General features: G+C 48.0%; 1 protein-coding gene and 1 pseudogene across 1 annotated transcript in view; one reads left to right on the plus strand and one right to left on the minus strand.

Moving 5' to 3' along the window:
• Window positions 1–27,275, plus strand: part of LOC147419982 (uncharacterized) — a gene marked incomplete at its 5' end in the record, with an annotated part of 62,876 nt that overhangs the window by 12,990 nt on the left and 22,611 nt on the right. Inside the window, 2 exons of the mRNA XM_086503888.1 lie at window positions 10,468–10,532; window positions 10,731–10,864. Coding sequence (XP_086360014.1) covers window positions 10,468–10,532; window positions 10,731–10,864 — 199 coding nt within the window. The remainder of the gene's footprint in view (window positions 1–10,467; window positions 10,533–10,730; window positions 10,865–27,275) is intronic.
• LOC147419983 (uncharacterized) lies at window positions 21,069–22,874 on the minus strand (annotated as a pseudogene).

Here is a 27,275-nt window from a genome sequence, read left to right on the forward strand (position 1 = left end):
CTTCTCTCTCTCTCTCTCTCTCAGTCTTAGCACCTTCATTTACAGTAACATTCACTTTGTTTGTGATCATTGCATTCTCTCTCTAAAGGAACAGAAGGCTCTTCCTTCCGTAAGTAAAAGGAACCCTTGAGTACAGTTCGGAGCACTAATCTTGAGCAAGATCAACATTCACTTCCGCTGCACCTTACAAAAACAAGTTCTCGTCCACTTTCTCATGAAACAAAAAAATAACCCAACTTGTATCGGATCAAAATCAGGTAAAAACTAAGGAGTTATTCGATGATGACAACTCAAACAAAACTAACCATCTTGTTGTAGCATCATAGGAGAAGGCACTACTGAAGTGGACTCAACAGCTCTTTGATGATCAAAATCCTCATGTTTACAATCCTCGTGAAGAAGAGGATAGTTTGCGAAGGTCAAGAGAATAGAGGAGCAAAAACAATCTTCCGAACACATCATCAAATGGCTGTAATGATTGAAATTGTGGGCTCTCTAAAGGAGTGAGCCTTCGTCGAAGAGGCTATGGATGAACCAAAGTGGAAAGAAGCAATGTAGATAGAGTATACACATGGGAAATAGTAGATTGGTCACCAAAGAAGAAGGCCATTGGCACCAAATGGATTTACAAAGTCAAACACAAAGCTGATGGCCCATTGGAAAAGTACAAAGCAAGGTTAGTAGCGCAAGGTTTTTGACAAATTGAAGGGCTTGATGTGAGTAAAATCTTTGCTTCCATATCTCGAATGACCACTATTCTCTTTGTACTTGCTTTAATGCTATCTTTGTTGGATTGTTTTCCAAACGGATGTAGTATTTGCCTTTTAATGGACTTCTCAATGAGGAGGCTTATGTAGAGCAGCCACCAGGTCGCCCCATTTAAAAGGGAAGGTTTGCAGGTTAAAAAAGCCTTTGTATTGCCTAAAGCAATCGCCAAGAGCATGATATGTCAGTATTGATAGGCCTTTTAAAAAAGCTTGGCTTTAAAAGGAGTGCTTCTGAAGCAAATTTGTTTGTAGTAAGAGAGAACAGAAATCAAATCATTGCTATCTTGTATGTAGATGACTTAATTATCAAAGGTGATCATGAAGAGCTCATTCAACAAACGAGTTTGAGCTCCGCGTTTGAAATGACAGACTTGGGACTTTTACATTATTGTTTAAGGATCGAGGTTTGGCATTCCACAAAGGGCATCTTTATCTCTTAGCAAAAGTATATAGATGACTTAATTATCACAGGTGATCATGAAGAGCTCATTCAAGAAACTCAAAAGAGTTTGAGCTCCGCGTTTGAAATGACAGACTTGGGACTTTTACATCATTGTTTGGGAATTGAGGTTTTGCAATCCACAAAGGTCATCTTCATCTCTCAGCAAAAGTATGCAACAGAAATCCTAAAAGCATTTGGAATGATGGATTGTAAACTTGTAAGCACTCCAATGGAGGTGAATGTGAAACTCTCCATGGAGCATTCTTCTCCCTTAGTTGACATCAAGAAGTACCACTAGCTTGTGGGAAGTTTGATTTTCTTGTGTAATACTAGACCAAACACTTGTTTTGCAATTGATGATTTGAGCAGGTTTTTCAACGAGCTTAGGGAATCTCATTGGAAGGTGGGTATGCGTGTTCTAAATTGGGTAGGAGATTGTGATTCTAAAACTGAGTTTGTGGATATTGTTTCTTACTTGGTTCTGGATTGTTTTCTTGGATTAGCAAGAAGCAGCCAATGCCGACCTTTCTTCAACAGAAGCAGAGTATAAAGCTGCTTGTTTTGCAGCTTGTAAAGCAACTTGGCTCAGGAGAGTACTCATGGTCTTAGATGTTCTTGTTGATTCGACAATAACACATCAATGTGAGAAGGGGAGTTGCATGGCGATTGCCAAGAACCTTGTCTTCCATGCACGCACAAAGCATATTCAGGTTCAATATTATCATGCTCGAGAGCTTATTGAGGATGAGATTGTGAAGCTAGACTACTGTCCAAAGCTCTTGGAAAAGATTTGCTACTTAAATACCTTCATGGATCGTAGTTCGTGCACAACCACTACTAAGCATCTTTGGGTGCTCATTGAGGGGGGGTGTTAGCATACTTGCAATGTCCACTTGTCAGTTTTGTCCTCCATAATGTATGTTGCTCAGTTTGTAAGGCCCCCATGAGGAGAAGCCAATAGTGCACATATATTTGGTGGATTCTAGCTTGCACGTTGATGAGGTCTTTGTTTGTGATCGTGGATAGTACGGAGAAATTTAAGAGTCTAACCTTGGGTGCAATGAGCAGTAGATGCCATTAGTACTAGGGCCGATGGCCGGTAGCCGTGGACAGTGGGTTTGCATAGTCAATACCGCACATGCTCCACACACACTTTTTTTTGTAAATCGATTTGATTAATTTACTAGTGGGAAACCTCGAAACAAGGAAAACCCAGCGAAAGGGTAATATACAAGGGGAAGAACACAGAACTACTCAGCTGTACAGAGTAGCTAGAAACATTCATACGAAAGCCGATGTATCTCTATGGTGATATCACCAACTTCCAAAGCAAACCGTGACGATTGCCTAAGAGAAAGCTTGAAGAGTGGGAATGGGTCTGCATGAGTACGATGGAACATGTAAGCATTACACTAACGCCACAGGGTCCAATAAGCCTATTATCTGACCCACATAAAGAAGACCGCAAAACGCTATAGTGTCGGTGAGAAAATGTCAAATGCCCAGAACCTTTTGTGAAAGACAACCCCAGGAAAACGGAACCGTATACAGGCCAATACACGGCGAAGGAAGTCTCTAGTAATGCAGCAATCCCACAACAAGTGGCAAATATCCTCTTCTGCAGTGGAGGAATGGCCGCAAGAAGAGTGGAAAATATGACACGCCCTAAGAAAAGTACCGACTGGAAGCATTCCATGCAAACAGCTCCAAAGAAACAGTTGCTCCTTCAAAGGCAAATGGCTTTTCCACAAGGCAGAGAGAAGCTTCCTCCACCAGAGATCAGATTTGTGCATGTGCCAAAGGGCATTACAATGATCAACAAGCCATGATTGTGGTAGAAGAAGAGCATAAATTCGACTGGCAAAAATATCTCGAAAAGGCGTTTCTCGAAGATCCCAATCAGACATGCGATCACCATCAGGTAAAGGTGAAACATGGAAAAAGTCAAGCAACATGCTTTGAAGTTCTCTCCAAAACCGACGGTAATGCATGCCCAATCCAAAACAGCGAGCGGCGAAGGGAAACTCAAAAGTATATCCGGCCTCATCGACTACATTCTCAACCACACGAATGCCACGACCAGAGAGAAGTAAGTCTGGCGAGGGGAGCGGTTGACCCAAGTAAAAGAGAATGCCCGGCTCCAATAGAGACTTTCCAAACGAATCGAATCACCTTCCTGTCGAGGATTCCATTAAACATGAATTGTAACCTCTTTCCAGGCAGATACCAAAGTGGAAGCATGAGGACATCCAGGAATATGCCCTTCCATCTTGCCGAAAACCACTCCCAGATAGATGGTTGCCAATGGCCAAAAGAGGAAGTAACAACATGCTGACCGAGGTATGCAAACATCAGAGTCCAAGGCTGAATTTGTTGCGCAAGTGTAGGCAACAACATAGCTTTCCTAGCAAGAACATGCTTGCGCAAATCCAAGATATTAAGGCCACTAAGGCGTTTAGGAGTGCAAAGCTTCTCCATCGACATCAAGCGCAAGCCTTTTTTCTGAGCACGGGTCCGCCACAAATGGGACATAATGTCTGACATAAGAGAATCAAGACAACGACAAGGCCACTGCATCAATGTCAAAAGAACCGACCGTATGCCAACAGGATACTCTTAACAATTCGCAGAAGAACATGTAATGGCCAAGTGCATAACTTCCAGTAATGCAATTTGACATTCAAACGTTGCATAATGCAATCCACTTTCTGAGATTGAGTGACATTCCATCCAATTGGATAACCCAAATGCCTAGTGATCACATTTGGAAAAACAATCTCACCTGGCCACAATAAACTATGTCAATCACAAGAACGAAGAGGCAGAAGCTTCGATTTACAAAAGTCGACTCTAAGTCCAGCCGCAATGCCAAAAAGTTCCAAGGCTTCCATAATCACTTCAACATTAGCCTGCTGATTATGAGGCATAAACAACGAATCATCGGCGTAAGCCTAGCCAATGAAGGTACGACCCGAGGGTAACCACAGACCATGAAGACGCTCAACAGAGGTCAGGTGTTACGTGCAGCGGAATGAATGTTTGCGCTTTGCTCAAGATGAGTGCTCCGAACTGTGCTCAAGATTCCTTTTGCTCTTATGGAAGGTAGAGCCTTCCGTTCTTAACGAGAGAATGCTACGATCACAAACAAAGTGAATGGACACTGTGTGTGCAAGTGTATGAGACTGAGAGATAGAGAGAGAAGAGATACGACACCAGAGACGTTGTAAAACCCTCCTCCAAAGGCCCCACTCTCGTTGGCGAGTGTTCTACTTATGATTGCACAATCTGGTACAAACGGTATGCATGTGACTGATGCAAGTCTAGGCTATGTCGACGATGATGACACCGACCTAAGGGCTGAAATCTGCAATCTTTCTACTGCTGTCCAAAAACGCTATGGGCTGAAATCTGCTACAGTCCAAAAACGCTGATTTTCGGGCTGTTTTCTGTAGGTCTTTGTCGCTGAAAATCTGCAGGTTTAGGGCTGAAAACTGAGGTTCTTCAATGCTGAAAACTGCCGGTCTTTCCGGGTTGAATCTGCTACTCTTTAGGGGTTGGACTTGCAGGTTGTTCATTGCTGAAAACGCTGCACTGCTGTGGCTGAAAACGCTGCAAATCTGCGAACGCTGGGATCCAAAACGCTAGGGTTGTAGCTTGTACAAAAACGCTAGCTATGCTGGGGTCTGTGTGTGGCGATGATGCTGATGCAAAACGCTAGGCTTAGGCTTGATTGCGGCGAGGATCTGCTAATGCAAAAACGCTAAGGCAAGGGGCTTTCCGGCGATGATCCAAATGCTGAAAACGCAATGTTGATGCAGATCTAGGCGAGGGTGCTTGGTGGAGAAAACGCTAGGGGAAAGGTTCTTCTTGCTTGGAGGGAAGTCCACCAAGTTCTTGTTGAGAAGTTGCCTCTTGAGCTTGGCTCCTGTTGCCTCTTCTGCCATTTAGTGCTAGTTTAGGTTTGCTTATATACAAACTTACTCAATTTGCCCTACCTACTTTTCAACAAAAGTCACTTAAAAATAATAAGTGAAAAATGTCAAAAATAAGGTAAAATGGGCTAAATGCACTGGAAAATTCCCCTGAAGGATTCTGATGGGAATGCTTATGATCATGTTGTGTGCAACCAGAGGATATGCTTCTACACTAAGTGACTGGGCATGCACGGCCTACGAATAGACTCACAAAAGTGCCAGATCACTTGTAATCTAGATTGACTGGACTGACTGAACTCTGATCGTGCTGTAGCTTGTCCACGGACACATAGGGTTAGATGTGTCACGTGACATCCCCTCCTTTTCAAAGTGAGGTACTGGTACCGAATTGTATGGCATCGAGGGAGATCGCCAATAACATCCGGAATCCTTGAAAGGACTCTTTGCCGGCCCACTCTGATGTGTGGGTCGTGCGATACTTGAACTTCATAAAGGTCTACAACGCTTGCTTCTTTGGGCCGCGCTGAAAGCGATACAAAGTCTTCTTCAATGCTTCCACTTCGTCTAGAGTCATGCGTCTACCTTCTTCAAGAATCTCCGTGGCTGAAAATTCGTGAAACCACTTCCAACACAAAAACATGAACATACCTATTCCATGTAAAGTGAGTGGGAAAAATCTTGTCTTCCTCAAAGACTGTGGATGCAATGTACATGAACAAATAGACGGAGTGCTAAACCGTTCACCACATACACGCAAACAATGAGATCGAATCTTTCTCTTATGATCTAGAGCAATCAACTGTGGCAATCACAACGGAAATGCCCATGCTTGGTGCTCATACTTTCATGTGCTCTTTCTACAAATGTGTCATACCAAGGAAGAGACATGGAATGTGACTTCCTTGAATGCATACTTTTCAACTTTTCATGAAAAATCCGCATATATTCGTGCTCATCCATGAGCGAAACGTGCTCAACATACAATATGTCATGCCTAGGAAAAGGGATCACATAAAGATGCGGACTAAAATACAGGATACGATCACGAATGAAACACTCGAACAATGCGTGCGTATCAATCATGCGAACACACAATACTTCCTGTGAGGGTTCTATGGACCTAGGCTCGAGAGCCAAGATCGGTTCTTCCTGAGGGGGTTCTTTGGACCTCGACTCGAGAGCATTGATCGAATCTGCAATGAGGTTAGCTTCGCTAGAAAAAGCATCAACTAACACATCATCCTTGTGAACAATTACATCATCTTCATGCAAATCATCATGCTTGTGAGAAATCACATCTTGATCATGCAAATCATCATGCTTGTCAATGTCATCCAAATCATCATCCAAATCTTCGTAGGCCTTTCTTTCTGCTTCTCTTTCTTCGTGTTCTAACTTTCTTTCCAGAAACAACTGCTTCAAAACCTCCATAGGAGTTAGTGCAATCCTTGACGTAGATGGGGAAGGGGGAGGGTCGGAAAAACCTCCTGGTGGGGAAAATTCTTCTTCGCCTCTCTCATGCTCATCACCTCCAAGCGAAGTATCCATTCCGCTTCGAGTGATGACCATCCACTGAAGTCGTGGTTCTTGTGGTCTTGGGTTCTTAAGTTCACGAGGAACTTGGGTTCTTGTGGGTCTTGGTTCTTCGGGTTCTTGAGGTTCTTGCAGGTCTTGAGGTTCTTCTTTTGCTTGCAATCTGTGTTTGAGAAGGATCTTCTCTTCACCCGAGTTCTACTCCTTTCCGCGGGCGCATCCCTTGGCGGCCTTGCGGTCACACTAAGGTTGCTTTTTCCCACCTCACGTCGATTGGCCGGCCGCTAAGTGCACGGTCCGCTCTCAATGAGTGAAAAGAGGCACAAGGGGAGGCTGGACAAGCCCTTCTTTCTTGGGATTCCTGTCACTCTTCAAAAACACGATTAGGAATCGACACGCCCAAGCGAACTTGGGTTCATGCGACCGGCGATGATCCAAATGCTGAAAACGCAATGCTGATGCAGATCTAGGCGAGGGTGCTTGGTGGAGAAAACGCTAGGAGAAAGGTTCTTCTTGCTTGGAGGGAAGTCCACCAAGTTCTTGTTGAGAAGTTGCCTCCTGAGCTTGGCTCCTGTTGCCTCTTCGGCCATTTAGTGCAAGTCTAGGTTCGCTTATATACAAACTTACTCAATTTGCCCTACCTACTTTCCAACAAAAGGCACTTAAAAATAATAAGTGAAAAATGTCAAAAATAGGGAAAAATAGGCTAAATGCACTGGAGAATTCCTCTGAAGGATTCTGATGGGAATGCTTATGATCATGCTGTGTGCAACTAGAGGATATGCATCCACACTAAGTGACTGGGCATGCACGGTCTACGAATAGACTCACAAAAGTGCCAGATCACTCCTAATCTAGACTGATTGGGCTGATCGAACCCTGATCATGCTGTAGCTTGTCCACGGACACATAGGGTTGGATGTGTCACGTGACATCAAGTGATCAAGATAAATCAACAGTGGGTGAGTGGCAATAGTACAACAGAGCATTAAGGGGGCAACCCTACCTGACCGGACAACCAAGAGGCCAAGATTTTGTTAATTCACCTTCCAAGATCCCTGAAGACGTACTACATGCATACAAGAAATAAACCACATTGGCGAATTTAGGACCAAACCCTAGGCACCTCATCGTCACAGCAATGAAGTCCCACTGTACAGTGTCAAAGGCCTTTTCAATATCAACTTGCAGAACCAGCACATCCTGTTGAGTGTACTTAGCATACTCCATGCCAATCATAACATTAGCCAGATTAATCTGGTGACGAGGAATGAAACCATATTGAGCCTGATGGAGTCCCGCAAAAAGATGGTCCTTAATGCGTTGCACCAACATCTTAGCGAATATCTTGTAAACCACCGGCATCAAAGTAATCGGGCGCCAGTGAGAGAATCGCCTGCAAAGCGCTTTCTTAGGCACCAATTTAAGTAAAACCTTCTTTCCAAGATAGTGGCAAATTCTATTTCTCCCATGCTGCATTTATCATGAAAATCAATGGTTGTTGAAGAGCCTCCCAGAAGGAGAGGAAAATTTCCACAGTAAGCGCATCCCAACCGGGAGACTGCCAATGGCCCAAAGCAAGCAACGCACTATGCATTTCTGAGGCAGTGAACGGGTCCTCAAGGCAACATGCATCTTGTGGGGATATGATCGGGCGAACAAAGGAAAGCATCAATTGACGCGCATGGCAAGCAACTGAAGATGCTCCACACACACACGCGCGCGCACTCAAACACACACTTATCTACCACCCACCCAGTAGCACTCTATAAGGAGGCCATCTCCATGAACTACGGTTCCATATTGAAAGGATAACTAGCCCCTTGTATTCCTGCCTACTAGCTCGAGTTGTCTATATCGCCAGCTAAGCTCTACCTTGAGAGTACATGGGTGGATGACGCCTTTACTTTGTAATACTGCTAATCTAATTTGCCACTAATCTACTTTGTATCATATCTCTCTCTACTCTCCTTGCTACAAGATCCTATTTTGTTCTACATTTCTTACAGCTTTGAGCCACAACATTCCTCACCTCAGAGCGTAGTGGAGGGTTGGCAGAAGGCCCCTCATTGCCATACCTTTCGGCGGGCATAGCCTCCTGCAACACCCCACCCACAGCTTCACCCCACCTCACTTTTGGGAGGCACCACCTCTTGCAGCCCGTTTTCTTGTGAGAGAGAGAGAGAGAGAGAGAGAGAGAGAGAGAGTCACGTACAGAGCTAACCCTATGTGCATGTGGACAAGGTAACTCCTACTTCTAGGTTTAGGATAGCCTAAGAAGTGCTCTTGCACCCTTGTGAGCCTGTAATAGGACCTGCATGCCCGACACCTCAGCGAAGTTGTATACCCTTCGATTGAACATGAGCACAACCTAGTATTTGCTAGGTGTAGGCACAGGGGGGTGTTCCCATACAGAAGTATTAGTACCAAGCCTATTTAGCATCTGCATATGAAGCACCTCCTATCAGTGGATTATTAATTCACCAATAAGTAAAATGACGCTGCCTTCTGGCCAGTTACCTGCTCGACCGAGGCTTTATTACCTATATAGGAGACCCTAGGGGTCACCTCTCCACAATAAGCAATACAAGTACCAACAACATCTCCAAGCCTCTAGCGTTTATGCTACCAATACCTTCAACACCCTCATCAGCATGTCGTTTTTCATCCTCTGCCCTAGCGTTTCCAGCCCACAGCAGCAGTTCCACACCGCCACACTAGACCAGCCCTAGTGTTAGCAGTTCCAGCCCTCAAGCATCAGTTTCAGCCAGCGCTTCCAGATTCAGCCCCAATTCATCAGATCAGCCAGCATTTTCAGTTTTCAGCCCATCTTCATCGTCGTCATCAACACCCTGGGCATAGTCGCTTTTGGAGAGTTGTTTTTTAGCAACTCTAAGAGCTTTAGAAGTGAGTGTAGTGCTCAAATTTATACACAGAGTTGGAGTTGATTCTCTCAGTTTGCATGGAACTGTTGTAACTTTTGTAGCAGTATCAGGGGCGCCTGTAGCAGATACATATGCAGAGAGGGGAGGGGTCTTTAAGATGAGGCACGAGACCAAAGTGGGGCTGCCTTGAGAAAAGCACAAAGATGGCTGTCCCCCCACACCAAACAAAAGAAAAAACCCAAACTCCCTCTTCCCCCCCGCCACCCCAACAACCAAAAAGAAAAAAATAAAAACCTTGACAAAAGCAACCAAATTTCCTGAAGGTGCTATGCAACACAAATCAGGCATATACCATTCCGAAATGCCCCAATCTGAAGCAGCAAGAGGTAACCCTATGACCCCCTCTCAGATGCCTCAAACTGAAGCAGCAAAGGCTGATTTCAATATACCCTAGGCCCCCTGTCAGCACTTGATAGTGGACATAAAGAAAGAAGCTCAGGATGAGCTGCCAAACTATGGAGTCCTCTGACAGCTGTACATAGAACTGCCTCACTTGTGTAGGAACTTTGACGAGCCTGTTCATGAGATTTTGGAGTGCAGAAGGCTCTATGTGAGTTGTGAGTGTTATGTATTACTCGCTTTTGCTTTAGAGTATCAAGAATATTTTCATGTCTTCACCTTCTATTCTGACCTCTTGAAACTGTGTCGTTCATGAAATGATATAGCCACTGTTTCAGCTGATTCTGATAGATTTTGTTCTGAAACAAAAATTTCGCATTGTTTTTATTTCTTTCTTGGAATGTATTTTTCATCTAGCATTGACATATCCTAGCCGTCTTTACTTCTCTGAGAATCTTGGTTTATTCCTATGTTGAACCAACAACTTCGATTCTCTCTTATTGCAGCTCCATCAAGCTTTGTGTAGTTGTTGCAACTCTTTACAAACTTCAGCATTTAAGAAAGTCTCTGGGTATGACTTCTGCACCAAAACTTATCTTATAGGAAATGACCTAAAGCTTGTCAGGCTAGGTCGAAGCTAGAGTTATTTATTTTTCATGAGGTGCCAATCAAGGGTTAACGGTCCTGAAGTCCAACTTGTAGTATACTTAAAACTAAGTGCCTTGGAAGCAGCATGGATTTTAATATGTATTAGTTGGGTTGTTGGCAGGTCTAGACGTATCCTTGACCACACCTCTGGCATTTTATCCTTTGCAAGAGGGAGAGCCTCTTGTGGACAATGATCCCTCTGAAAAACTTGATGGAATGATAAACCTTTCTCACGAAATCCGCAAGACCTTGTTGGTATGTTCACCTTTGCAAATATCTAGATTGGTGACTGTGGCTGTTGTGAATTTTTGGCCTGGCAGTATTTTGGCATTGAAAGCCCATTGGGCAGATTTACAAAAGTTGAAAGCCTACCAATTGAAATAATGTGTGTGTGCATTACCTGGCTTGTAGACAATGATCCCTGTAATTCACTTGATGGAATGATAAACCTTTCTCATGAAATCCGCAAGACCTTGTTGGTATGTTCACCTTTGCAAATATTTAGATCGGTCACTGTGGCCGTTGTGAATTTTTGGCCTTGTAATAGCCTTGTAATATTTTGCCATTGAAAGCGCATTGGGCAGATTTACAAAAGTTGAAAGCCTATCAATTGAAATAATGCGTGTGCGTATGACCTGAACTCATAATACACACATTTTGTATAGGAATTCTGTATTGCTACTGGGTAACTACAAAGTGAGAGAGCACCCACAAAAATGTCATGTAACTGAATTCTGGGAGCTGACAGCCTAAGATGGCAGAACTACCACTCACATTGGAATGGACTAAAAAAGGGGAAATGGAGGCTATACAAATTAGATATTAGATGCATTGTGAGGCAAGTGTCCTCACTTTGGGTGCTCATAGAACCAGTGAAAGAAGGATAATTATCACCTCCTTGGTGAAAATGTGGCTGCCTCGCTATCTCTTAGGGACCGATCAGATCATTAGAAATCGGGACTGTTTTGTAGCTTTGCTGTCAGGTGTAGTGGAAGGGTTTAAGGATTTTAACTCAGATCTAGTACTCCGCACAAACAGAAGGTTACTTTACTACACTTAAGAGAACTAAACACAATGAGAGAGAGAGAAATAAATGAAATGTAATATTAACGTCTTCAAAAAGCCAAAATGACCTATTAGACCAAAAGGTTACATGTGGTGAATCTAATACCAGGTCTGGGTACAAAAAGTACAAAGAACTGAAAAGAAAATAGTGGGTAGGGGTGGGGTGAAAGCTGTTACAAGGGAATACAAAGGGTGAGCTGATACAATGGAGCTCTCTGACAGTCGAGGCATCATATACATATACATCAGTATCCAAAAGGCTATAGAGATTCAATGTCCTCCAAGGTAGGCACTCTGTCCGGACGGCTCCTATGTCGCGCCAGTATGGTATGGATCCTTTGTCGTTATCTGCATCGATGTCGAGAGGCCCCCTCATCCGTGGGCGCAGAGAGAGAGAGAGAGAGAGAGAGAGAGAGAGAGAGAGAGAGAGAGAGAGAGAGAGAGAGAGAGAGAGAGAGAGAGAGAGAGAGGAAATGAAATGAAATGTTATATTAACGTCTTCAAAAGAGCCAAAGTGACCTATGAGACCAGAAAGTTACAATGCGGTGTCTCTGATACAAAGTCAGATTGACAAAAAAATAAATTAAACTAGGATAACAAAAATATAAATACTGCGGAATCCTAAACTAAGCTGATAGGTGTGAAAGGTGAAAGGCGTGAAATGTGTGAACTAAGCAGTACAATGTGTAGACAATATGGGAGGGAAGTAGAGTTCCATCTTCATAGAGATTCATCTTCATCTGCGCTCTGGTCGACGAAAAAGTATGGCTCGAATCCTTTGCTGTAGCCTCCTTCGAAATTGTGTAGCTCCTCTTCTCCATCGGGGTCGTCTAGATCTCCCTAGCTCCAATGCTCGGTCTATGAGAATGCCAATAGTGCGGGCAGATCTCTCCACTGTTGGCTGCTCCTCTGCCTGTTCTTCTGGGTGTACATTATCCAGTGTAAAGAAATCTGTGATATGTCTCTGGGGTTGTCTCTCTTCAGCTCTCCTCAGTAAAGTTTCTCTATGCCTGTGTAACTCGAGTAGATATAGCCCAAGACATCTCTGATCCTCATAACTCATGACCCTAGATAGAGGCCCAAAACCTTCTCTGAATAGACAATGAAAGCGGCCTCGTATCTCATAGTACACTGTGCAATGACATATGTAATGTACCTCTGTCTCTGGCTCTAGATGGCATAAGCGGCATATCTTGTTATCTGCTGGTGTCCCTCTGAATCTGCCAGTCTCAATCTCGAGCTGATGTGAGGACGTGCGTATCTGGCCAATGGCACAGCGCAAACCATGAGAAAGATGCGTGTCCATATAGCTAGGTCGAATCACAAACCCATCCCCCGTGAGGTGAAGAAGATGCTCTCTATAGAAAGCCATGTTTGTGCCCAACTCCTGTATTGGCTCTATCCATGTCCTCCTCGTGTCCAGCTGGATCTGATCTTGACGAATGAGTCTATTAATCTCTACCCGCGTCAGAGACCTCAAGGGTGCTTGTAGAGAGTATTGAAAAGGAGGCAACCTATCCATGGTGAAACCATGTGTCTGAAACCATGATGCCATCTGTGCATACCAGCATGATGTATCCCCATTAAGAGCTAATTGTCTGGAGGACTCTAGAGCCACCCTGGCATATCTGTCTCTGGTAGTATCCCACAGACTGTGTACAAAGGAGACTGATCTTGTAAGCGCCTCAATCTCCATAGGGGGGGCAGCTAATTCCGCTCGAATGATATCATGCGGTACGGAAGCCTTGGCTCTAATCAGCCGAGAGATCATAGATACGAGGGGCTTCTCCATACGCCTCCAACCATCCTGGCCTACAGAAGGTCCCCAAACCTGCACCCCATATAACATAGTAGAAGCAACCAAAGTATCAAAGAGCCATAATTTTGTCCTTGGTTCCTGGAACTGAACTTGCGAACACATCCTCTCCATTCCTCCTAGAGCTGCACCAGCTCTAGTTAGTCTAGTCTCTGCTACTCTTCTCAAAGAAAATCTTGGCCCAGTAAAGACTACCCCCAGGTAAGTGTATGCATCTGTATACTCCACAATCTCCTAACCATATTTGAAAGTAGGTACTGATCTCCCGATCCATTGCGGTGTGGTGTTAAACACCATAACCTTGGTTTTACCTAAGTTTACACACAATCCACTATCCTCTGCAAAACTGCGTAGTGCGTCCAAATGTCGTTGCATACCTACTGGTGAGTCAGATATCAACACAATATCATCAGCATATAGCAACAATGGGATCCACGTCCTTGCCAGCTGGGCAGCCATGCCACCCTCTTTGTCAAAGAGAGAGAGATAGATAGATAGATTTTATTATCGTCCTCGGAGGTCAAATATGAGAGAGAGAGAGAGAGAGAGAGAGAGAGAGTCCAAGCTTCACTGCGGGTCTTGCTTTTACGGTTTGCCAGTCTCATCCATTCTTCATGGCGGCTTTGCCGGTCTTGAGTGCTACACACGGCGCTCCATCACCACTTGCCTGTCGCGTGGACTGCACTGGCGACCTATTGACACGCATTGACTCCAAGGTACAACACTTGGCTCAGCATGCCTTGGTTGGCCTGATGATTGGACACTCTCCACCTCGATCTTCTATACGTGATAAGTGTCAGACTGCATTGGGCACTACTCAGGGACGGATCTCGGAGCTTACATTTCTTGGCAGGGGCATATTCATGGTACGTCTTTCAGATCCCGCCACTGCCTCAACTCTCCTGGCTCGCTCTCCAATACTCTCTGATCGCAAGATGTAATACTTGACGAGGTGGTATCCAGAGTTTTCCACTGAGGAGTTTGACAGTCGACACCTTATTCCCAGATTCCCTCTGACTCTCTCCTTCCCAGATATGCCTCTCCATTTTATTGATGAGCATTTCCTTCAGATGATTGCTGCTCATTTGGGCACGGTAGTACCAGGATCCTGCATCTTCTCATCTGGCCCACCTCGCATTCAGGTTTTGGTGTTTGGGGATACTTCATTACCAGATACAGTTACTGTGGCTGTGCGCGATCGAGACTACTCTCTCCGAATGGTAGTCACTGTTCGCCCAGGACAGTGCTTACGCTGTCACGAGATGGGACACTTGGCACGAGATTGCCCCACCCTGCCACGCCATCGACGGCAACAACAGCCGGCTCGTGGCAGTCATGCTCAGCCATGTGGTCAGCGTCAACACAGCCGGTTCCTCCTTCTTTTCCATCTACTACTCAAGCACCTCAGCAGCCTACAGGCGCTCCTTGAGCTCCGACCCTCTATGTTCCTCCCCCCCCTTCAGCTCCCACTGAGGCAGCATGGCAGACAGTGGGTCGTAATCATTCCTTCCGTCCTCGTCAGCAACCAACAACGCAGCCAGCCCCCAGTGTTACCTCTCCTGCTCCCTCTCAAGTTTCCACCACCCCCTGCATCTCCTCGCCATTCTTCTTCTTCGCCACAGGATCACTTACCTCTGCTACCGGCTCCTCCTTCACCTGCAGTTGTCCCGCCTGCTCCTTCCCCTCTTCCCAAGGTCCCTGTTCCCATGCAGATGGATCATTCACCGCTACTACCTCTCCCTTGTCCTCCTCTTCCTCTTGCCCTTACTCTCCCCCCTCCGCATTCTGGTCCTCCCCCTCCCTCAGCAGCTCATACTTACGTCCCACGCAATTTTCTAAGCTCTTGCCCTCTTTCCTGGGGCACTCATCGGGCTGAGATGTGTGGTGACTCAGAAGGGCCATTGCGGGTGCAGCTCTACCTTATGCATCACAAGACAAGTTGTGTTCCCATTCCTTTTTCCTTCCATTCCACGCTGCTCAGGAATGATCCGAGGATCAGGTTCTACATTTTGTGCACACACAGACTAGGGCTCAGCTTCATTTATGGTTGTCTACTTCCGCTCTTGATGTTTTGTGTCCTCACTACCCTTCATGTATTGGTGCTATGGAGTGGAGTGATGTTTACGCTTGCTATTCATTGCCTATGGTCATTCATGTATCCTCAGACGTGGTGCTTCCTATGTCTATGCACATTTGGGGTGTTAAAGCTGCAACATCGGTAATGCAATGTAAACAAGCTGAGGTCCGCAGTTGGTGCAATGAGACACCATATCTTAGAGAGGGCTTGCGGGTTGCTTTCCTACCGCCTGAAGCTCACCCCTTGGATGGCCCAACTGCCTCCAAGAAGATGCGCAGTTAGTCAGATGCTATACAAACTCTTTCATGCAGTCTATGGATTTACATGTAGTTTCTTGGAATGCTAATGGTTTACAGACTTCTCGGGTAAAAGGTTCCTGTAAACTTTTACTTCGCAGAGATTTACACGCTCATGTAGTGGGCACTGTGGATATATTACTAGTACAGGAGCATAAGATTGCCACTCCCTTTGGCAATCTCATGCCCTCGGGCGCCCGCACTTTTTGGGAACCTGCTCTGGGCCTTCATGGACAGAGTTGCGGTGTATGCATCTCAGTGGGGCCACGTTACTTGGCCTCAGTTCAGCACCATGGCACCCTTGTCGCTGGCAGAGCAGTGTATGTTTCTATTCGGATTCGGGATTCTATCATTGGTTTTATGTCAGTCTATGCATCCACTACTCCTCGGAAGAGGGCTACTTTTTGGTCCTCTTTGGCTGCTGTTCTACCTGCTGTAGACTCTTGGGTTATTGGAGGTGACTTCAACAACGTTGAGAGCGACTCTGATTGGCGAGCCATCACACCCCCAGTTCTATCATCCATTTCTCTCGATGAGCAGCTAGCTTGGGATCGATTTCTTCTATCTATTCAAGGATTTGACGCCTGGCACATACCCTCTTTTGGTCACCACCCTGCTACACTTCATTACTCTTGGGGGTTTCAGAGACAGCAGGGGAGATTATTAGAGCGAATTGATCGTTTTTACATTGGCCCTTGGGCAGCAGCTCTAGGCGGATTTACTACTATATGGAGAGGGACCAGCCTCTCAGATCATTTACCCATCTCATTGTTTATCTCCTTCACTAGATCCTCTGCACAGAGACGAGGCTGCCGCATCCCTGACAGTGTTCTCACCACTCAAGTATTGCAGCAGCAGATTCGTGACTTATGGTCCACGGATGCTTCTTATTGTGGACCCCCTGGAGAGTTTCTTGCTCATTGCATTACTCAGTCTAGTATTTACTGCCGTGATCAGACTGCTATTATTCATCGTCAGTTCAGAGTACACGAGTCTGATCTTTGCATCCCTCTTGGTTCCACTCAGTGCTTGCTTGAGGAGTGTCCTCAAGATGCTTATCTCGTTGCTAGTTAGACAAAGCTCACAGAAGAGATTCGTCGCGTACAGGAGGCTAGGTCTGAGTTCACTCATCATGCTTCAGTATCTCATTGGATAGCTAAAGCTGATGGAATGAATAAAGACTTCTTTGCTGCGCATAAAGAGCGCCCTCCTGGCACCACCCTTCGGACTTTGTGCGATGCTCAGGGGACACTACATATGCATCCTGATGTTATTCTTGATATGACTGCAGATTATTTTGAGACATTGTTCACTGCTGATGTATGCACTACTGAGGTTTTACTTGCCCGTGAGTAGATCTGGCATCACACTCGACATCGTTGTACAGACACTATGGCAAAGATCTTGTTGGCACCCTTCACACCTGCAGAGCTCCATGCTGCTATAGAGTCTTGATCCATCCTCCTGTCCAGGAGAGGATGGCCTCACTACAACTTTCTTTTTGACATATTGGGATGTATTGGATATACCACTGCTCCGCGGTTGTCAGGACATCTTTGCATCAGGATATATGCATCCGGATCTTTGTTCAGGTCTCATATCTCTTATTCCGAAGGGGGGTGACACCACTCAGCTCCGACAGTGGAGACCTATTACCCTACTCCCTTCGGTCTATAAGATATTAGCGTTCCTGATCAGCCATCGCTTGTGGCCGTTCTTACCGGATATTATTCATACTTCTCAGACAGGCTTTGTCATGGATCGATGCATCCTCGATAATATCTTCGCCTTTTATGAGGCAGTAGAGTGGGCCAGATCATCTTCTGAACCTCTCGCTTTTTTCATCCTTGACTTCGAGAAAGCCTACGATCGTGTTGAGTGGGACTTTCTCGATGGATCTTTAGCCAGGCTGGGTTTCCCTTCGAGATGGATCTCAGGCATTTCCGCTCTCTTCAAGACTGCCAGCAGTGCTATAACTATTGGTGGCCGTGTCAGTCGCAGTTTTGAGCTTCCTCGCTCTGTCCGTCAGGGATGTCCTTTAGCAGCATATCTGTATCTGTTTGTAGGAGAGACTATGTCCGATTTCCTTCGTGCTCAAAGTCATGCATTTCGTGGCTTGACCATGCCAGTACCTTCAGCTCCAGACCTTATCGATCAGGAGTTTTCTGATGACACTATGCTCATGTTGCGCTATTTGCTAGCTGCTCTTGACGCCATGCGGGAGGCCCTAGAGGTTTTTGGCATTGCCAATGGTGCACGCATTAACTGGCATAAATCCTATGGGTTACTGGTTGGCAATGATGACATACCTACTTGGGGGGTAGTTGATGGTTTCACATGACTGCAGCCGGGTCAGACATGCAGATATCTGGGCTTTCGGGTTGGATTTGATGTTGCCTCACAGCAGCAGTTTGCACCCATACTACAGTCTATTCGCAGGAAGCTATGCCATTGGTCTTCACGTCATCTGTCGTTGGCTGGCCGTGCATTGGTCGCCAACCAGGTCATTCTGGCTACAGTATGGTATACGGCCTCTTGTTGGATGTTACATTCTGGTGTGATAGCTCAGCTCGGCCGACTAGTGCGGAACTTCTTATGGAGTGACACAGATGGGACTACTGATACTTGTGCTCGAGTTCGCTGGTCCACGATTATTCGTCCTAGGTCAGAGGGAGGCCTTGGCCTTATTGATCCAGAGTTACAGAGCCGCACCCTTCTTACCAAGCTTATTGTTCGGGGTCTTTTTCCCGACCAAGAACCTTGGAAGATGCTTCTTCAGGCCGCTCTTTGCACAGTGACTCCACGACTCGGCACTAGAGATGGTCACGGGGTGACAGACAGACTGCATGAGATTGATTCCGCCGTTTCTTCACAGTGGGATGCAGTCATGCGAGGCATGGTTCAGATACCTCCCATTGTGGTTGGGAAGGCCTCTTTGCTCAGAGAACTCTCTTATTAGTCCGTTTAGACACCATGTTGTTCAGAGTTAATACTGACTACTCTCAGGGGATTCATGCTAGATTGACATATGATGCCACCTCTCCGCTCCTTGTCTTCCCCGGCGCTCGATGGGAGGCCATCCGAGTAGCTGGCTCCCGTGGGAAGCGTCGTTGTGTTGACCCATGTTTCGCTTCCGCTTATGCTGCACTTTGGAGGCTTTAGGTGTGGGAGGGTCGTTCCCTATCTCATCTTTATTGGGACCCAGGAGAGTGGAATTGGCCTCACTCTGACCCAACCGGTGCACCTGTATCCTTCTTTGAGTACACTCTCAGGATTGGAAGGTTAGCATTGATGAGACAGCAACCAGAGCAGCCCGCTCGTATGCATTTCTGGTTACATTCAGGCCTCTCCCATGCCTATCTGCAGCAGTTTTGGTTCGCCATCTGGGATTTACATGCGGCTGGTCGTATTTCTTTTTTCATGTGGATGATTGCACATGCGGGACTTCCAGTTGGGACTTGGCTAGCTACTATGGGTCATGATCCGTTATGTACTCGCTGTTCTTTGCGACTACTTGAGTCACCTGCACACTGTCTTTGGTCATGGTTAGCTTCCCATGTAGTGTGGCTTGGCGTTTGCTTTCTACTTAGCAGAGCAGGTGTTCAGCATGGATTTCTTACGTGGGGATCTGTCTCATGGTTGATGCCGATGCCCGGCCCACATCTTTTCTACGAGGGCTCAGACACAGATCCAGCCTTTATGCTGACCTCGACAGGTTATCGGCGACGGACTTTGGCTATGCTACCACAGATTGCTTGGCAGGGGGATTCTCAGACACGTGATGAAGTTTTTTCAGTCATCACTAGTATTACACTATGGAATGTTTGGAGAGCTCGTTGTCTCCACATTCTAAGTGCGGCTCCACAGCTCCTTCAGGATACCCTTACTGCCATTTGGCTGGACATCATTCACACCCTGATTTGGCAGTGGGATTCTTTCTCAGGTACATCTCGAGCAGCCGAGGCTCGCCGATTTGCCTTCCTTTGGCGTTGGGCCCGATCTCCACTCTTCTTCACACTTACAGGTGGCCAGATTACGTGGCATTATGCCCCTCCTCGGTGGTTTCTCCTCCACTCATCACACCGATCACCATGAGATTGTTCTAGTCGAGTTGTCACTATAGTGGCTTTCCTCCTTACATTCAGCTTGTACACCCCACGTGATAGGCTATTTTGGCATCCGTTGAGGATTATATTGTACTAAGTAATATACAGCCCTGACTTTCTCCAAAAAGAGAGAGAGAGAGAGAGAGAGAGAGAGAGAAATGAAATGAAATGCTATATTTGAAGGAGTACGAGCGGAAGTGCGACGCGAGAGAGAGTGCGAGAAGAAGAGCATGACGATATGGTGAACTCGCTCTACTATAATGTGTAGAGCATAGTGAGTTCTTATTAGGTTTTTACAAAAGAAGATGTGTACATACCTGGCGGCCCGCCCACTTACGTGGGCGACCACATTGGGCTTTATACCCCAACAACCTCCCACTTAAAGTCCAATGTGGTACTTTAAGTGTGAGAGAAGCTACTATACAAGCTGACAGATGGGCAATTGGAGACAGTCAACTCAATGTTTTAGACTTATTGAAGTCTATATCTATGACTATAAGATTGAGTGGGGGAAATATTTGCCTCTAGTGGAATTTTCTTTCAGCAACACTGCTCACACATCTACGGGGAAGGGGCCATTTGAGATTGTCAAGGGTGTCAAAAAGTTTCCACCGATTCTATGTGAAGCAAGATCAGTACACATAGGATTTGGACACTCCTTTTGCTAAGGTTAAAGAGGCTTTGTAGAAGTCTCCAGCACGTCACAAGAAGGCAACACAAGTCTCGACGTGACTTCCAGTCGAAGAAGAATGATTGGGTGCTACTCCAGTTTGAGAAAGCACGTCTACAGAAGAGGAAGGGCAAGGAGAGTTTTTTCAAAAAGGTTAGTATACTATAGTATAGGCCCTTCCACATCGAAGAAAATATCACTGATGTATTCTTTTGACTGAAGCTGCTAGATACTTGAAAGATTTACAATGCCTTTCATGCGAGTCTATTGAGAACTTTCAAAGGTGAGGTGTCAGAGCATAGGGAGCCAAAGCAACAACCAGAATTGGAAGAGACGGAAGAGATTCTTGTTCCAGAACAGGTCCTAGCGCACAAGGAAAGGGAAGTGGGGTAAGCTGGTCCGCCGATATTTGGTCAAGTTCAAGAACTATTTGGCTCTTGATGCAAAGTGGATGGAGGAGACTTAGCAGATCCTCAGCTACTGAGCTATACCTTGAGGCTTTCAGTTTTTTTGTTTTTCCCAAGAAAAAGATCCTTCTATTAGTTAATGAAAACTGCCCATAGGGCTACATCCACCTCTGCTAGAGAGGGCTACAACAAGCATGATGGGGAGACTCTCCCAATGAAAAAACAGCATATATACAATGGGGCTAAATCAAGAGATGGGAGGAGGAAAGAGCCACACAGGTGGACAGTAGTGCCATCTGAGCACCCCTTGGACCATGGTGTAGAAAGGCCCAGGGCGCGAGAGTCGAAGGAAAGCCTCGCGGCGCTCTCGCATGCGGTCGGAGCTGCCCTGTAGTCCCTCAAGCTGTCCTCTGAGAGTATGGATCAGCTCTAGCCAAAAGTCACGAACAGTCTCTGCTGGTGGCACAGGGCGAGCCTCAATGATGTGGAAACAACGGGCCCGCCAGATGAACCAGAGAGCTAGGCCGCTGATGAGCTCCCAGCAGTCCTCTCTCTCACTGCACCACTCCTGTGGACTAAGGTCTGTAGCAGGCTGGAGTGTAGGTCGCCCCCCCTGTATCACTATCATCCTGCTGGTGGAAGATAGCTCAAACTGTAGTGCCGGGCCCGTGAGGGTGGACCAAGCCGCTGCCCCCCAAGTGTACTGTCGAGCCTTTGAGAGGGCAAGCATCAGCCGAAGAACTCGTAGCCACACCTGTTGGGCCGAGGGACAGTCCCAAAGACAGTGTCGTTGACTCTCCACCAACTGGTCACAGGCTGTACATGCGGCCGAGAGACCACTATGCACAAGCCAGCTCCCTACTGCTGTGGCTCTGTGTGCAACCAACCACTCGAACAAAGTGACGCGCCTCGGCTGTCTGGAGTCCCACAGCCTCTGCCAAAAAGCTACCAAGAACTCAACTGTGAGACCCTCCTCCTGCCAATGCCGTGCTGCAGCGGGGCGGGCCTCTCTCTGCGCTGCAAGTATATGACGTCCAAGCCGAACAGTGTACTGAAAGAAAGGGACTCCTGGGCGGTCTGCAGAAGAGAAGGGGTACCTCCAAAGCCACTCACCAGGATCCCACTGTACTCGTGCCAGTGGACAGCACTCCCAAGCCCATAGCCTCCAGTGTCCTGTCTCGAGAGCTGCTGGGTCAGGGTCTATGACGCAAGTCCTCCCACAGATGCCCACAACTCAGATCCTCTGGAAACAACACTCTGCTACCAGCGGGGCCTCTACTGTAACTCGCTGTAATCGTCCCCCACCCTGAAGCTCGAAGAACAGGGCTGGGACAGTCTTTGAACAAGCCCTGATTGAGATGAGAATCTCGAGTCGTGTGAAGGATCCCATCCATCGGGGTGCTACTGGCTCGAGAGGCGTGAGCCACTCAGCTGGAACTGACTCTGAGATGTCCTGACATATGCTCTGAACCCCTCTCATGCCCTGTAGCTGGACACCCTGCACCTCCTCTGACAAACCTGTGAACTCTAGCCAGTCACCTAGAGAGCGCGCTGGACCTGCTGCCATGGGACCCCAAGAAACATGAGGCCTACTCTCAACCAAGTGGCCTCTCTGAGTGCTAACCATGGGGTTCCAGACGAGGGGCTATCGTAGGCGCTCCTCCGTGCATGTCGGCTGTCTTTGCTCTAGGCCACGCCGTAAGAGCTCCCAAGAGCGAAGCAAACTCACAGCGAATCGGTCCTCCAGTCTCCTGCTCAAACCAACTCGGTGCAACTCTGTAAAGATCCATCTGGTCGAAGGTTGCCAAGGGCCTCTTGACTGAGGCACCCTGGCACGAAGCCTCTGCAGCAAGAACTCTTTCCAGGGCTCCTCGCCTGGAAGAAGTCCTCTGACGACGAACTTCCCAAGAAGGGCTCTGCTCTGCTGTGCTGGATCAATGATCCCAAGCCCTCCTTGAGAACAAGGGAGTGTGATGACCGACCAAGCCACCTTGGCTCGGGCAACCTGAGTGTCGCGACCTGACCAAAGGAAGTTCCTGATCAGCCTCTCTACCTGGCTGATACAAGAACTTGAGAAGATCCAGCAAGAAGTGATGTACCACATAGTTGCCAACAACACCTGGTTGGCAACTACTACTCTACCAGCCAGCGAAAGTCGTGCTGAGCTCAGTTGTAACAGCTTTCTTGTGATGGACAGGAGAAGAGGAGCAATCTGCTGCTCGGGGGACAAATCCAAACCAACCTGACAACCCAAGTATCGAACTGCAGTCCCTGGAGGAATCCACTTGAAACCCTCTCCTGGCATCCACTCGCGCACAGGAGCACTGCCAACCGAGAAAGCCACTGTCTTTGTCCAGTTGATCAGTGCGCCCGATGCACAGCAGAAGGTCTCTAGAGCCTGCCCACACCTGTGTAAATTCGCCTGCTGGCCCTCTAAGTACAAGGCTGAGTCGTCGGCAAACTCAACGTCCAGAAGCTCATCTCCACGTATAGGGAGTGCTAAGCCCCTCAAACCAACCTACTGTGACACCAAAAATCTGCTCATCGCCTCTGTATACAACAAAAAGAGAAAGGGGGCAAGAGGACAACCCTGTCAGACCGATCGTGTGAGCATGAAGCGCTCACCTCTACCTCTGCCAAAAGCACCTGACTGTGAGCCTGTCTGTACAAAGCTGACACCCCTCTGATCCAAGCATCTGAGAAGCCCATCCTACGTAGTGTGCCCTCTAGAAAGTCCCAATCAACTCTGTCGTATGCCTTCTCAAAATCGAGAATAAGAATCACAAGGTCCTCCCCACTGAGTCGTGCCAAGGCAGAAGCCTCCCAGAAAGTGAAGATGTTGTCAAGGATACTGCGCTCCTTGACAAAACCTGTCTAAGTCTCATGTATAAGGCACTCCAAAAGTGGCTGAATCCTCACACTCAGAGCCTTGGCAAGAATTTTGTAGGCTGAGTTGAGGATGGTGATGGGGGCCACTGTCGAATCTCATCCAAGGAGCCACCCTCCTTTGGAATGAGGTAAATCAGGCCCTCACTCATGCTATCCGGCATCACTCCTGTGTGCAGAATGTACTGAAAGGCACTACAAAGATCTGGGCCAAGCAAGTCCCAGTACTCCAAGAAGAAGCTGGGAGTCAGCCCATCATCACCTGGACAGCTACCACGAGGAAGGGCCTAAGAGCCGTGTGTAGCTCCTCAAGCTGAAGAGGTATCTCCAGCCTCTGGCGCATCTCCTCAGTCACAAGACAAGGCATCTGCGCCCAAACCTGCTCCCTGCATGCATCCTGTCTCTCTGACTGGGGCTCAGCCGACAGTAGCTCACGGTAAAAGTCAGTAGCAACTGCACACATATGCTCAGGCTCACAAGCAACTGACCCATCGGGTCTCCTCAGCTGATTGACCTTGGCATGCGAGTGCCGAGGTCCTACTGTGTCAAAAAAAGCACCTGTCACTCTGTCACCTACTTGAGTCCACTGAGATGCCTGTTGGTGAAAGGCAAACTCATGGCGCCTCTCCTCTGTGCAAGCAAGCTCCTGTCGAGCCTGCTGTAACTGCCCCTCCAACCATGGACTGTCTGGATGCTGCTCCTGCATCCTCTGTAGCGAAGCAATGCCTCGTCTGAGATGTTGCTCCACCTCTCTCGCTGCAGCCCGTCGAGCCAAAGACTCCTGGAGAAAAAAGTGGCTAAGCTGAGCTAGGCCTAAGGCCACTCTGTCTGCCGGTAGAGCCTGGCTATCCATGCCCTTTGTCTAAAGAGCCTCTACCCTCTCTCTGAGTGTTGTGTCCAACAAGACCCGCTCTGGGATGCGAAGCATCGTGCTCCCACTCCTCTGCTTGTCTGCCACTGTGAGGATCACTGGTGCATGGTCCGAGAAGGATGTCCCTGCCAGGATGCCCACTGATCCCCCCAAGTCACTGAAGTGGTCACTAGTGTAGAAGCGATCTATCCGCGATAGATTCACTCCTCCCTCTCTGCGGTCTGATCTAGAGAAGGCAAGACTCTCTGGAGGCCTCACAAAGTCAGAATGCTGCCATGTATCCGAGACCCTCAAAGTCATACACAACCTCTCCCAAGCTGCTAACTCGACTCCATGCACAGTAGCATGGCTGCCTCCGATCCTGTCAGAGGGGTCCTCCAACATGTTGAAGTCCCCTCCTACACACCAATGGTCAACCTGTGGCAAAGACTCAACAATCTGTGACCAAAACTCTGCACGAGCACTGGCCACATTGGGTGCATAGATGTTCAGGAAGCCCACAAGGCCACCCTGAACCTGCACAGTAATCCACTGAGCCCTGTCTGGCACAATAATCCCTCTGCCCACAATGGCCTGCTGCAATGAGTCCGCAATAGTCATACATACCCCACCCTGGATGCCTCCAGGTCCAAAAGCAGCTGACCAAAAGGTATCATAACATCCACGCAAAATCTGACCACATCGCCGAATGCGGCTCTCAGACAAATGGTGCTCCTGAAGCATAAGGAGATCAATCTCTCCTCCCACAAGGCAACGCTGACGCTCCTGACGCAATCGGCCCCGCTGTCGCTGAAACTGGGGCCCACCTAATCCCTGCACGTTCCACGAGACGATCCTCATGCGGAGCGAGAGAGAACAGATGCTGCCGCAGCAGCAAGACGGGCTATCTTCGAGGCAGGCTTGGATGGGGAGTAATCCGCATCCGAGCGTCCTCTAGATAGGCGAGCCTGTAGTGAGTGCCTGGCCCAAGCCCAAGCAGAGCGAGCCGTGCGTAAAGCAACCTCCTCTGTCCAGGAGTCCTCATGTATGTATACATAGCAAGGCAAACACTGTGTATCAGCAAAAAAGTATACCACAATGTGTCTACATCCTGCTGAGTCTGGGGGTGTCACCGCAAACTTGGCCAGTGGCCACAAAGTCTGCAGCAAATCTGTAACTCCAAGTTCTCCCATGTGGTGAGAGAACTTGAGAACCTGTGTATGCAACCATCCCACCACTGAGTCGAGGGACCACTCTGTCTCGGTCCTACCACAGAGGGGAAAGGAGAAACCAACTGCTGAGTCCAAGGCCTCTGTCCCCCTAGCGGCGAGGAAAAGAGCGTGGACCCTGAAGCAGGCTGCCTCGTGGTCTGCTGCGGGATCGCCGAGAAAGCGAGTGAATCCGTAATCGAAGAAATCCCAGCGGCGTCGGAGGTCAATGCTCGTCCGACCACGAGTGATAGCTGCAAGGGAAGATGTCTGAATCTGCAAAGGGGGCCGCAAGAAGGGTTGGCCCTCTCTCGCTAGGCGACTCGTGGCAAAAGCGCTGCCAAGAGATCTCCTAGCCGCCGGCAAGGGACTAGTCTCCTGAGTCGACTGTGGTACTGAAGCAGGAGGAGGGGGAGAAGGAGCTGGGGGGGGGTGGAGGAGAAGAGAAGCGGGGCGGGGCGACAGAGACAGGGGGGCGAGGTGAGGAGTGGGCAGGAGCAAAGGGCGGGGAGGGGATGAGGAGGAAGAGGGGAAATCTGAAGGTGGGGGGCTGGCGAGGGTGAAGCGGAAGCGGAGGTTGGCGTAGGGGGCTCCTCCTGCTCAAGAGGACCAAATCGGTTCCTCGTGGGAACCCACTACTGCTGAGTAGGCACCTGAGGGCCACTCTGAGTGCCAGGTTGTCGTTGTGGCCCCTGGCGTCGATGGCCACGGGCCTGCTGCCACCCCTCCTCCACTGGAGCCCCAGGCTCGGACGGTGACTTAGAATCTGTGCGCTGTGTCGCTGGCTGAGGCTGCCGCCCAGGCTTGGCAGGCTGGGGCTGAGGCTGAGGTGCAGGTCGAGGCCTCCTCCGTGGACAGGCCTTCGCTAGGTGGCCTATCTGTCTGCAAATGAAGCACTGGTTCGGGAGACCCAAGTACTCCACACTCTGCCTAAACCAACCCCCACTCACCCGAGGCAGAAGGATGACCTTCGGGAGCGTGTGGGTATCTCTGACCAAAACTCGAACTGAAGGGATGCCGGCCGCCTTGGCAGCTACTGATGCTGCCGTACGAGGTGTCTCCAGAACAGTCCCGATGGCGGAGCCAATCTTGGAGAGCAGTGGAAGGTACTCCCTCCGTAAACCCGGAAAGTAGACTGAGATGGGGATGTCTGCCTCCTCTACTAGCACATCCGAAGTCGGGTCAAAACAGTGTCGCCACTGTCGAAAGTGGGTGCGTGATGCTCGGATAGCCAGTGGACTCATAGCTATGACCTTGGAGGCCATCTCGGAAGTCTCGAACTCGA

This window comes from Adiantum capillus-veneris, chromosome 28 (genome assembly GCF_014529385.1).
Source record: "Adiantum capillus-veneris isolate H3 chromosome 28, ASM1452938v2, whole genome shotgun sequence".
Classification (NCBI taxonomy): domain Eukaryota; kingdom Viridiplantae; phylum Streptophyta; class Polypodiopsida; order Polypodiales; family Pteridaceae; genus Adiantum; species Adiantum capillus-veneris.